This window comes from Gobio gobio (assembly GCF_949357685.1).
Source record: "Gobio gobio genome assembly, chromosome: 13".
In the NCBI taxonomy this organism is placed as follows: Eukaryota; Metazoa; Chordata; class Actinopteri; order Cypriniformes; family Gobionidae; genus Gobio; species Gobio gobio.
The window spans coordinates 13208387-13222167 of record NC_137106.1 but is presented as its reverse complement, the minus strand read 5'-3'; the positions used below and the strand labels follow the sequence as shown (position 1 = coordinate 13222167).

Genomic DNA, 13781 nt, shown 5'->3' with positions numbered 1-13781 from the left:
GTTCCACGTGGAACCCGTCTTGAAAAACCTCTACATGACCCTGGCCAATGTACTGTAACTCAGTTTCAGGGTGTTAACTATCTTCTTACAGCCTAGGCCATCTTTGTGGAGAGCAACAATTCTAATTCTCAAATCCTCAGAGTTCTTTGCCACGAGGTGCCGTGTTGAACATCCAGTGGTCAGTATGAGAGAATTGTACTCAAAGCACCAAATCGTAAATCATCTAATACAAGATACACAAATTTGTATGGTCCTGTCAGGCAGACAAACACATGATGAATAGGACATGTGGCTTTGCATGGTTAATCGACGTACAGCCGTTATCACTTAGGGTGTACTCACTTTTGTTGCCAGCTATTTTGACAATGGCTGCATGTTAAGTTATTTTCAGAGGACAGTAAATCTATACTGCTATACAAGCAACACACCGACTACTCTAAAATATATCCAAGTTTTATTTCTATAGTATTGTCCCTTGAGAAGATATGTTAAAATGGTTGCTGAAATATGAGGGGTGCACTTACTTTTGGGAGATACAGTATATTATATTATATGATATATGACACACCATATTTCTTGGCATGCTCGTTGTAAGCATGCTTGGCGCCACCATAGGGTATATACTGTATGTATTTCTTCCTCTCTCTCTGTTTACCCTCTTCTTTTTCCACAAACAAAGTGCTTCCCATCTCATTCCAAAAAAAAAAAAAAAAGACTACACAGTTTTCTTTTATTGATTAATGAGCAGTTTTCTTTAGTAAGCACTGATCTTGATGTTTTTGAAAGACAGGTTTCAGATCAGTGTTAAACAGTCAGTCATCAACCACATATGTTTGTGCATGAGTGTGTATGTGTATGTTCGCTCCCTGTGGAGCTCGTTACGTTCACAGTGTTGAGTGAAGTAAGCTTGGCTGAATACTGTGAATAAGATTACATGGGCAAGAACGCACACACACAAACAATAAACACATGCGGGGTAGTATAGGGAAAACATGTTTAAAAACATGTTTAACACATTTTCATTTCCACATTAAATGCAAGTGTCATTTTTTTTTGTCATTTCTGACTAAGAAACGCACCCACACGCACAATGCACCCAGTGTCCTCTGCCCTAATCTTTCTGACCCTTTCCCCATCGTCCATAAGGCTGAGGAGCTAAATTAAGGACACATACAGACAGGCAGTGCCAGGCCGCCCAATGTTGCAGCTGCTCCTCCTGCTGGTGGTAATGCATTAAACACTTTCAAAAGACAGTGACCATATTATAATACAACCATGTTCACACTGTTTGGCTTATTTTACTAAAGATAAACCTTGAATGAACAAATTCTCTAATGTGTCAAAATATGACTGATAAAAAAATAAACCATGATGCACACTGAAAGCAGGAGAACTGGACAAGCAAATAGTATTTTGTTTAAAAGCAAAGAGAAGATATGGAACTTACATTTGCCGTTTGATATATTCTTTAAGCAAATTTTCCTCAATCGTATACATCTGCACGCGATTACCGTCATCATAGTAATAGATCATGTTAGTGCCGAACTCCGCTGGAACCGTGGACCTATCCAGGTAAGAGTCCCGGTAACTGTGAGAGTAATCATAGCGACCTGGAAAGAAAGAAATAAGATATATATACTTGAAACCTACAGTAAGGTTGTACAAATGTGACACAAAAAGCTTCATGATTGTGGGAAACAGTTTGTCAGGTGATTTTTGTGCATAGATGGCAGGAAAGACTGCATTCTAGGGCTGCGCAATATATCGAAATATACATATCGCAGTATGCATATCGCAAATCTGAAGGATTTTAATAGACTACTTCAACATTGTGAAAAGTGTACGTTTGAGGTCGACGCATATAGCAGAGAATAGACTGGGCACACGACTGTTACTTATGTGATTTGTTTGACGTTAAAAAGAGTTATTAAATGCAATAACTTGCGAAAAACAACTCCTTGCAGTCTCGTGCTGTCTGACACACACACCGAAACGTGCGCACAAGCCGTCTTGTTACACACTCGAACTGTCAAATACACACACAGTTATGTCAAAATGTCTGTCTTGATGAGTATTCATGTAAACACAGTTGGTTATACTTTAAGTGAAAGATATCAGTTGGGGAAAGAAATAGATTTTACACACTTAAAGCAATATTGTATCGCATATCGAATAGCGCATTATTTAACAAGGATATCGCAAATCGCATTTGTCTTCAATATCGCACAGCCCTACTGCATTCACAGCTTAAAATGTAGACCCCGCTCCAAATTTTACACGACATCTACAATTTCCAACTAAAAAATATATTTAACAGACAGTCTGACTGTGAGAAACTATTTGGTTTTTTTAGGGGTGTTTATTGGTTACCTCGTCCACGACCTCTGCCCCGGCCACGACCTTTGCCCCTGCCCCTCAGGCCTCCACGGACATTGCTGCCCTCACTGCGAATGCTTGCTGTGTCATCAAAGAAATCTCTCTCTCTTCTCCAGCCTGAGGGACACATGAACGAAAAGGACAAAATAAGAGCTCAAATGAACAGTGCAATTCAAGGCAAAATATTTCCAGTGGTCTTGAATAAAATAAAAAAAGAACATTAAACCGCATTAAACCAGATACATTTGAAAACAGTTTTCGTTTCAAAACAATTCCAGTCTTTTTTGCTTATCCACACTGAAATGCCTGAAAATACTTAAAATCATCTTACCGCACATGCATAAAACGTAATAAAAGTTTTCGAGATGATACAGAAAGAAAATATATAATGCAATTCTTCTGATACAATAACATATTAGCAAAATATCCCACCACTCACTGTTGAGTGCAGGTCAAACTTTTATGGTCTAAAATGCAATTGGCATGTTTTGCCACAGGACGGCAATTGTAAGTACGTTTTCTGTCATCTTTGCTGGAATGTAATATGAAACATCACTATGAACGTAAATAGCAGGCACAACCATGCCAGTATGACCATATATATCAATGGGTACAGTATGCATCACATGACTAAACATGCATCATCGTTTTTGAATACCACCATTTTCGAGAAAGGTGGAAACGGCTTTTTCAAATGTATCTGCTTTGGAGAGAGTTCAAAAAAGCTCAGTTTTCGTTTCCAAAAACACCTTCTCTGTGTGAACGAAAGGCCAAAAGGGAGAAAAAAACGTATTAGTGTGTACAAGGCCTCAGTATTTGGTTTGTCCCTCAATTGCTTTAAATGGTAGCAGCCCTTGAGCAACATGAACTCAGCAAGCTTGTATAAAACATGATGATCATGTTTTCCATCTTGAGCTCCAATGAAAGCAAGAACATCTAAACGTCTGTACAAATGAATGACATTTACTTTTTTGATTAGTGAGCTAGAAAGAGACTGCTTTTATGCTTTCGCTGAACAGATATTTGCGTTAAAGCTCAGTTGAACAGGTGTACATAATAAAGTGGCCGGTGTGTGTGTTCCAAAAGTATTGGGACACCCCTCCAAATCATTGAATTTAAGTGTTCCAATCACTTTCATGGCCAAAGGTGTATACAATCAAGCACCTAGGCATGCAGACGCTTCTACAAACATTTGTGAAGGAATGGGTCGCTCTCAGGAGCTCAGTGAATTCAAGCGTGGTACTGTGATAGGTTGCCACCTGTGCAATAAAGTTAATTCGTGAAATTTGCTCACTATTAAATATTCCACGGTAAACTGTTGCAATTGGGATCAACAGCAACTCAGCCACGAAGTGGTAGGCCAGGTAAAAATCACAGAGCGGGGTCAACGCATGCTGAGGCACAAAGTGCACAGAAGCTATTGAACTTTCAATAGCTTCAATAGTAAATAGCTACAGACCTCCGAACTTCGTGTGGCCTTCAGATTAGCTCAAGAACAGTGCATAGACAGCTTTCAAAATGGCCACCAGACAGTGTGAACACATCTCAGTGTGCAATGGACTGATTAGCTTGAAATGACATGAGGTATATAGTAACAAGCACATCAATTGGTTAAGACATCACATTTTTTCTTTTTATAATCGGAGCTCAAAGATGGTAGTGTGCTTAATGGGTACTTGAGCTTAATACCCTACATATTGTTGCTGACCATGTCCATCCCTGACCACAGTGTAACCATCTTTTGATGGCTGTTTCCAACAGGATAATATACTATGTCATAAATGTCATAAAGCTCAATGGAGCAGCTCTGGGATGTGGTGGAATGGCGAATTTGCATCATGGATGTGCAGCCTACAAAACTGCAGCCACTGCATGATGCATTCATATATGGACCAAAACCTCTGAGGAAAATGTTTCCAGAATTAAGGCAGTTCTGAATTCAAAAGGCTGTCCAACCCGGTACTAGCAAGGTCTAACTTACGAAGTGACTGGTGAGTGTATTACGGTTTAACACAGAAACAGAAAGAAGCTTTCCAAAATCCGGGGCTTTTAGTATTGTCTTATATCCTCCTGCCACAACATTAAAGGGGTCATGAATTGAGAAATCAACTTTCCCTTGAGCTTTTGATATATAAAAGGTCATGGTAATATAAGAATATCCTGTAAGTTTCAGAGCTAAAAACTTCCTTGTTAGTCAAAGAAAAGCATTTATTGACACCAGGCCCAGCAAATGATCGATCTCAGATTGTGCCCGGCTGTGACGTCTGAGTGAAGCACCGCCTCTGCAGAATAAGAACAACGCCTGATTCTGTAGCCCCGCCCACCGACTCGTGCCACTAACATAACACAGGCCTACATGGAGCTAAACCGGAGAGAATTTCTAAACATACCACAAAAGCTTCATTCGGATTCCAATATTATGAATGCATGGATGAACATTATTTTTAATGAATATCCAGCTCACGTGGGGAAGACATTGCGCGTCTGTTCCTACATTTTACCACGGATTCGTTTGTAAACAAAAGACTGGATTTGCAGACAGGATGAGATTCCATGAATGAATGAAGCAGCACACTTTTGCGAGTAAAAATGTTTTTTTAAATGTGATAGTATTGCATTGTTACAGATTGTTTGATATCTATTCGATTATGTGTAAGTGTCTAACTGAACATTAGCACGCTGTCAAAGGCAGGAGAATCCTTTATTTGTGGTGTGGTTGGCTCATTGCGTTTCGGGATCAGACTCGGACATGTATGGGCTAGGGTTTGCAAAGCCCAACGTCCCGGGGCTGTGTGTTTTTCAGCTAACAAAACTTAAGCCCGGCCTGCCGATATCTTAAATAGTGAAATAACATTCCTTTCTTGATGCGCATTGTTCACTCTCGACTTGATATTTGAAGGAAAAATACAATCGCGGAAGTTGATCATGCAGTCTGCAACATACTTGCCGTGTGTGTGTGTGTACGGTTCACGCTTATATCCACTGATCGGGCAGCCTAAGTAATAAAAAAAATAACATTCCAATCAATCGCAGGTGGATGAGAGATAAATCATTGCGTTTGTTTGATAAAGATATTTTGCGAGCCCTGTGGGACGAATCATTTCGGGTGCCGTTTCTCCACATGCTTTCAAAACAATTCCTTGTGTACTCACGGGGGAGCCAAAGCTCATTAAATATGCAAAACTGTTATCCAATCCTAGCCGTGGGCATTTACTTCCAAGTCTTCAGTGCAGCACGCCTATCTAAACCGAGGGTAGAAAATAGCCTATTACTAATTCATTATGATGTTTTTGAATGTAAAAACCAAGCAAACGTCATAAATTGACCTCAGACAACAGTATACATTTTTTTAAAAGCCAGTTCATGACACATTTAAGACAATAATTCATAAAAAATTACCCCACACTAAAATCTAAAAAGACATGAGAGATTTATGAAGTCATTAAGTAACCATTTAATTGAGTGATGTATGTTATACTTCAAGGATTTTGAGTGTCTGAATGTGTGTGTGGCCGTGTGGATGTGTTAAGACACGCGTGTGAGATTTAAAGCATTTATGTGTCTGAAATCCGCCCAGGCATCATGAGAATTTCTAAGCTCCCAAGCCTTTCAGTGTCTGTCTTTTCTCTCTCTTTTCTAGCTGGAGGGTGCTGCAAGTATATGTGACCGTGTTCAAGTTTACAATTTATTTCCTAAAGTTTGAGTGTTTGTAAGGTGTTCCAAGTTTTTTTTTTCTCACACTTCCCATCTAATGAAACGAGTAGTACTTTTGTCACGTTTGTATAACCCTTTGATACATTAAATACAGTGGACAGATGTTTAAAAGCCATTTTTAACCACTAAGGGTTTTATGTTACGGTCAAACCACCATGGGTAATTACCTTTGACCCTTACCCATAATTCAATATGACAGTCTGCTTTGCATGCCATTGTGTTTAGGGTATATTTTAACAAAATACATAATTTTGTTAATAATTATAATCTTGTTTATATTTTGTTTAGGGCTGTCAAAATTAGCCCGTTAACGCAATTAACGCAGCATCAGCTCTTTTCTGTCAACCTTTGGCTACGCTACTACAGTATATGATCACGCTATCATTCATTCAAGTGATATTAAAAAAATCCACACACGATAAGACGTTTGCTGTTTGTCAATCTCCTCTCTGTGCTGACACGCACAGGACTCATTGGCACAGAATATCACTTCAGACAGCGCGTGGCCACGTTGAGTTCTCTTCCGTGCTTTAACGGACAAAAACGGTCCTCTTAAGCACAGTCTTAAATTAGTTAAAAAGTGTTAAATGGACGAAAAGAGACATTGAAAAGACATCGGATGCGTGTCCGACCCGGATCCACGTCATGCAATTCAGATTAGGTGCACTGTGTTAATTTTAGCGCCATCTAGAGGTGAGGTTGTGATTGCAACCACCCACCACTCACCCCTTCCTTTTGAAGCACATAGAGAAGCTACGGTGGCTGACACGGGACAAAGATATCATCATCTGAAACAGCAGAGAGTAGCTAGAGCTCTGTACAGAGGTTTGTCCGTTTAGGGCTACTGTAGAAACATGGCGGCGCAAAATGGTGACTTCACTGAAATGGCTCATTCTAAGGCAGTGGTTCTCAAAGTGTGGTACTCGGGCTCCCTCTAGTGGTACGCAGAGGAATCACTAAATTAAAGTTGCTGTAAAGGCGATTCTAAAATTTGTTTCTATTCTAAACACATTATGTTATAAATGTATTGCTGAAACACGTTACAAAGACTGTGAACTGTGTTGTACTAAAACGGTGGCTCGATGACACACTGGAGCCACTGAGCCTGGCCCCGACCCCTAACACTATAACAACTAACTTTAGAGTAACCTACATTCGCATCAGTTTGCCCGTTCAATCGCATGTTGCTGTCACTACCGTTAGTTACTAGAGCCTACAGTTAGCTAGCTAGTTATGCCTTCATCACGTAAATGCATATTACCTAATTGTAAAACGTATAGAAAGCTTATAAAACAAAATCGTCGATATCAAGAAGAGGTGGATTCATTTTGTGAACCGCTACCATGATCACCACCTACATACACCTGCCTCTGCAGTGATCGTTTTACAAACGTTCATCGGAGAAAACTGGGATTCACTGCCGGACCGACACAGGACTCCATCTGTCCGTCCCGCCAACATCTGGTGCCATCATTGCAGTACGTGCCACTGCCCAATTGTCTTGTGTGCTTACTGCTGCGTTCCCGCTAGTGGGCGTGGTTTCAGCGCAGACAGTGTTTGAGAGCAGAGAATGCTGCTCAATTTTTTTTATAATTTAAATTTGGCACACATTTAATAACACATTTTTCTGTGGTGTGACAAACTCAGAACAAATATTACATTTTGACTTTAAATATAAATTAATGTTAAAACAATACATTTTAATTTCATCTTTATTTGAGTAAAGTTTTTTTTTTTTTTTACATTTAAGTACATTACAGTTTTAATTTAACTTTTAGATACAACACATTTTAATTTAATCATTATTTAATTATTGTATTTACCTGTATGCAAGCACAGCGCAGTGTTAAAGGTGAACTATGTAGGATTTTTGCAGTAAAATATCCAGAAACCACTAGGCCAGTGTTATATATTTTGTTCAGCTGAGTACTTAGAATATCCCAAATGTTTCCAACTATTTGTAAGTCGTGAGAAATTGCTATTTTAACCGAGGAACCGAGACATGTGGGCTATGCGTGAGGGAGTCGCCTGTCGATTGCGTCATATCTGCGTCAGCCTCGGTTTCCGGTTTTATTCAGTGAAACACTTTACTCTCACTGCAGTGTGAACAAGTGTCATAGCAGCCGCCGAGCGAACGTCATAACTTCCTTTTCAACACAGATATATCTAATACGATAAACAGAGTTGCGTTACCTCACTCATGACTGGAAAAGAGGAAGTGGCGCCGGCAACCGTGTCATAATAAAAGTCCCGCCGGCGACTATGCCATAATAACAGTCCCGCTCTTCAATCGCTCCTGCGGCCTTGCTCAGCTCCACTACACTCGGTCCTGCTCTGCTTCAGACTACAGTAATGTTAATAATCGCATCCATGAACATGATTTCTGCCCGAGTCCTATCCTGATTCTTTTCCACTGGCTGTGAGGTGAAGACCACATGTCCCAAGATTCTGCGCTCAAACGTGGCGTCATCAAACTACGCCTTTGTTTTGAACAGGCGACCTCTAGTGGACGGAAAAGTTACATAGTGTAGCTTTAAAGGGTTAGTTCACCCAAAAATGAAAATTCTGTCATTAATTACTCACCCTTAAGTCGTTCGACACCCGTAAGACCTCCGTTCATATTCGGAACACAAATTAAGATATTTTTGTTGAAAGCTGATGGCTGAGAAAGGCTTCAGATAGGCCTCCATTGGCATTCAGTACATTAATCCTCCCAAGACCCATAAAAGGCACTTAAAACGTCGTTACAAAGTCCATCTCACCACAGTGGCTCTACAATAATTTTACGATGCGACAATAGTTTTTGTGCGCAAAAAAAAATCAAAATAACACCTTTATCCAGCTTGTTCTTGTCTTCCGTGTGTGCCTCCACGACGCATGTGCGAGAATATGACGTAATCAATGACAGAATTTTCATTTTTGGGTGAACTAACCCTTTAATGTACAAACTCTGTATTTACAATGTGTATTTAAAGTGGCTGACAACAATAAATATTCCTATTAGGAATAAACTTCCTCGTTTTGTGCCGAGATGTAGCTGAATAGTTAGGCCTACTGCGCTACTGTATTTTAATGTTGGTCATTATGGTGGTACTTGGAGGGTCAAATATTTTCTGAGGTGGTACTTGGTATAAAAAGTTTGAGAACCACTGTTAAAAACTTAACGGTCATTATGTAAGGTTTTTATACACCACTGAAAACATAGTTATGTATATTATAGGGTTGGGCGATGTCTCCTAAATTGGCAGTTGACGATGTTTACAGTAAAACATCGTGATGGACGATGATATCGTCTTGTTTTTTTTTATTAATACAAATATATAATTTACTATATCTGTATTTTACCATCTTTACATAAATACTATTTTCTACATAAAAACTATAATTTCGTTATTTTTCTAACCCAAATAAGGACTCATCTGCGCTAGGTTGCACGTGAGGGAAAAAAGTAGCTTCCTTCCACTTAAGAAGAGTTGTGCACTTTTTATTTTAATATATCTCTTTACATAAATACCATTTTCTACTTCAAAACTATAATTTCGTCAGTGTTTTGTATGGTAATGCTGTTTTACGTGATTAATACAGAGTGAAGCACAAAGCTTTGTTTACAAAGGAAATACATTCGCAGCCATGAATGGAATCATGCAGAATGAGAGAGGTAGGCTGAGCCCAATTTGGGATTTGACAGCTTTTTTATTCTGTTTTGCGATTTCCGTGAATTTTAACAATAGGCCTAACGTTAGTCCATTTTATCCCACATGGACATACATCTCGTTTCTTTTCTCAAATCTTCACTCGTGTCGCACCCATTTCGCAGGGAATTATAAACGTTTCTTCCTTTCGTTTGTTTATAATTAAGTCTATTATACCCATTCACGTCCTTTAATGTGGGAAAGTAGAAAAACATTGTAGGACGAATAGGCTACCTTTTTACCTAATTTTATTTAACACAGTTTGTGCTTGTAATTACACTTGGTAAGGCGCGTCAAGTTTATTTGCATTTCACACACACACAGGCCATTTTACTTTCGTTTTCTCTGGCAGTGAATAATCAAACATAGCTTAAATGTCTGCTGTCCCTGTAAAATTCGCTCTTCAGAACTTTTACAACAAGTGTTGCTTTGCAAGATCATGAGAAAACATGAAGACGAAGATATTTGAGAAGGTGTCGATCCAGCTCGTGTTTCATCTCGCGCAGAGCGGAGAGGACGCATCATTGAGAGGAAATGAATTTTTTTTTTTTAAATAATATTTAATTTTCTTTTATTCTTTAGGTTACCATTATTGACTGATAATTGTTTAAATATTAAACAGGCTGTGGTGTGTTGTTTCACTGACGGAAGCGCTGAAAGAAACACGCATGCTTGAAATGGATGTTTGAGCCTGGTTTATTATTTCAAAATGTAGGCTATATCTGGCATAGACTACAGTATTTAAAATAGAATATATGCATTAGTTATATTCTCAATTTAATTTTCAGGGCAATCCCTGCAAAGTTTTTAACTATAGAAGAGGATTTAGTGTGCTTCCCACTCACAACAAGACTCGCAATGGGGGGCGTGGCATCACGATGGTGGCGCTCCATCGTGATGACGGTCAGCCATCACGATGGACGATATTATATTGCATTACTGTCAATAGATCCTCATAAATATTACACACTGCACCTATAAAATGACAGCAACCTAATAAAACGCTGCTGTGATGCATGTCATTAATGTAAAGAAAAAAAAAAGATGTATCCGAAAACTTACGCAGCTGACTTGTTGCCTCGCTGCCTTATTGGCAATGACTCTGCAGGCAGCGTTTGGGCATGAAAATACCGCACAAAACTGATTTTCAGACAGACTTCTGAGGCAGCGTAACATTTTAATGTTTTATTTGAAGCAAAATAGAGAGAGCTTTGGCGAGAACTAAACAAATATTTAATTTCTATAATAGTAATTTCTCGCTAGAAGTGACATCAGAAGTGGAAAGCATTGGTTAAAAACATACATTTAAACACAAACTGACCAGCCACTGCAACTTTCAGACACAATCTTTCTTTTTTAGCTTACTGTCAGAGAATGGAACACAGGATTGAGGGATATCAAATGCAGAGAAGGATACATTTATGCTGCCTTCAAAAATCGATCAGCTGAAGGAATCTCAGGGGACAGAAAGTGAAGCTAACATTGGATTCAGACGTGCCTTAATGCCTTCTTACCTGGGAATGTTTCCTCCAAAGGCAGCATTAAGTTTTCGGATACAGCCAATGAGAAAATCACTCGCTTTCATTGACTGAACTTTTGTAGCTTTAATAAGGATTAATCTATCTTTAATTTATTATTTATTCAGTGAAGACTATGGAGTATTTGATATAACTTTATTCAATTTCTGTATATTTCCTATATAATATTTAATACAATTCTATCAAAATATACTGTCTTTATGTTGTTTCTACATTAATTTTAGATTAAATGTGAAATTATTACAATATAAAAATAACTACAATAATTAAAAACTTTAATGTTAGGTGCAATTAATTGTGAATAATTACAGGGAAAAAAAGTGATTAATTAGTAAATTTTTTTAATCGATTGACAGCACTTCCTTTTTGAACATATTAATTAATGCAGATAAGGGATATAAAGATCACTACAGTGAGTGTGTAATGATCACTGATATGAGACAAATAATATAATTACATCTATGTCTAAGCGTTTTATTTCCCATAAGGGTTTGCTGCCATGTTGCTGAATGCCAAACCCCCCTTTTAACCAATTTAACAATGTTCTAGATGTGTTCGTTCATGGGTAACTATGAAAATACAACAATGAAAAAGGAAGTTTTTATAATGGCTCCAGTAACCAATACACTTTACATGATGCTGCATTCATGCCAACAGTTATCAAATAGTTTGTGCACCTTCAAGAACTATGAATGGAACATTCAGAATTGCATAAAAGCATACTACTCATATACTTGTGCTGCAGTATGTACTTTTGTACACGAATACTCAAACATTTGTCTTCGAAAGTAATACTTTTATTTAGCAATTATGCATTAAACTGATCAAAAGTAACAGTTAAGACATTTAAAATAAAATAGATTTTTAAAGATTTCAAATGTTAAATAAAAGCGGTTTATTATTATCAATGTTGAAATCAGTTGTGCTACTTAATAAGAAATGTACCAAATCAGCATATTAGAATGATTTCTGAAGGATCATGTGACACTGAAGACTGGACTAATGATGCTGAAAATTCAGCTTTGCAATCACAGGAATAATTTACATTTTAAAATTCTAAATACACTAACATACTAAAATAGAAAATGGCTATTCAAATTGTAATAATATTCTACAATGTTACAGTTTTACTGTATTTTTGATCAAATAACTGTCATTTTACACACAAAAAAAGGGGAAAACTTTTTTTTTCAACAAAATACCTAGACAGTTTTAACCATGCAATGTGATGAGGTCATATGACACATGAAGAGGTCATATGTCCACGATGTAGCACTACTCTCTGAAATGTTTATTGTTTAAAACTGTCAACAGTAAGCAGTAAGCTTGTATTCTATTACGAACACAGCCATGGAAATCAAATATGGATATGACGGAGAGTTAGTGCTGTCGGTCTGTCTCACCTCCTCTTCTGCGGGGGGCACTGCTGTGCGTTTCCTCTCCATCCTCGGTCTCCTTCTCATTCGAAAGCCCAGTTATCGGATCCGACTGTGCTTCCCTGTTCTCCTTACTGTCACTCCCATCACTTCCACTCTCCTTCTCTCTCTTCTCTCCCACATTATCCTTCTTCCTCTCCCTCCGTCCGGACGTCCCTTTCCTCCCATTTGTGTTTATGACATTCTGCTGCTGCTGAGGAGCGCAAGAAAATCAATTTCTCAGTTAAATAAATCTGAAATCAGCAGAATGATGCCAGCAGTCCAGTCAGTGAAACCCAGGCACAAACACACACATGAGGATATGGGACAACATTTGGGTGAATGCTGCCAGGATATATAAATCCATTTTATTTTATATTTGTTTTATAATCTATTCATTTTTCACAGTTGATATCAACCTTTTTGACTCCAAGGCTCCCACTGTCCGACCAAATATGAATGCCCTCGATTTAGGATATTTCTGCTGTAATGACAAAGCTACTTGTCAAATAAAATACTTTTTTTTATTTACAGAAACAAGGTGGCAATATTTGAAAAATAAATAAATAAAATCAAAATCATTACATTTTCATAATTCCAGACATTACAAAAACAAATGCATTTCAGGGTTCACACTTGTGACCAATGTATTAGCATGATGTCTTTTGTGATTACAGGATAAGGTTTTTTTATTTTCCCCCTCTACATATAGCAATTTCTACATATAGATACATATGTTGGGAACGTTTGGGATAATAATGCATAACGTTTGGGATAATAAGCACACAGGTCAACAAAATATATAACTGCTATAGGGGTTTTTGGATATTTTAATAAAAAAATCTTACATATTGTGCCTTTAATGCCTTTTCAGGTCTGGATTTTTTTTTTTTTTTTATCCATCCAAATACAGTATCCAGGTTTTCCAAGACAGAGGAAACAAATTAAAATAAGAAATATGTGTTGATTTTTAGAGGTTTCCGTTTTGTTTTTAAAGCTTGATTTGTCTTATTTTAAACATTTTTAAGCCATTCTGAGGTCCCCTT

General features: G+C 37.9%; 1 protein-coding gene across 2 annotated transcripts in view; it reads right to left on the bottom strand.

The window, feature by feature from the left end:
- Positions 1 to 13781, bottom strand: part of larp1b (La ribonucleoprotein 1B) — a 47959-nt gene that overhangs the window by 19444 nt on the left and 14734 nt on the right. Inside the window, exons 4-6 of one of the 2 annotated variants that reach the window (XM_079833804.1) lie at positions 12724 to 12949; positions 2371 to 2493; positions 1448 to 1610 (exon numbers count right to left, since the gene is read on the bottom strand). In XM_079833804.1, coding sequence (XP_079689930.1) covers positions 1448 to 1610; positions 2371 to 2493; positions 12724 to 12949 — 512 coding nt within the window. The remainder of the gene's footprint in view (positions 1 to 1447; positions 1611 to 2370; positions 2494 to 12723; positions 12950 to 13781) is intronic. The other variant, XM_079833805.1, reaches the window with a different exon arrangement.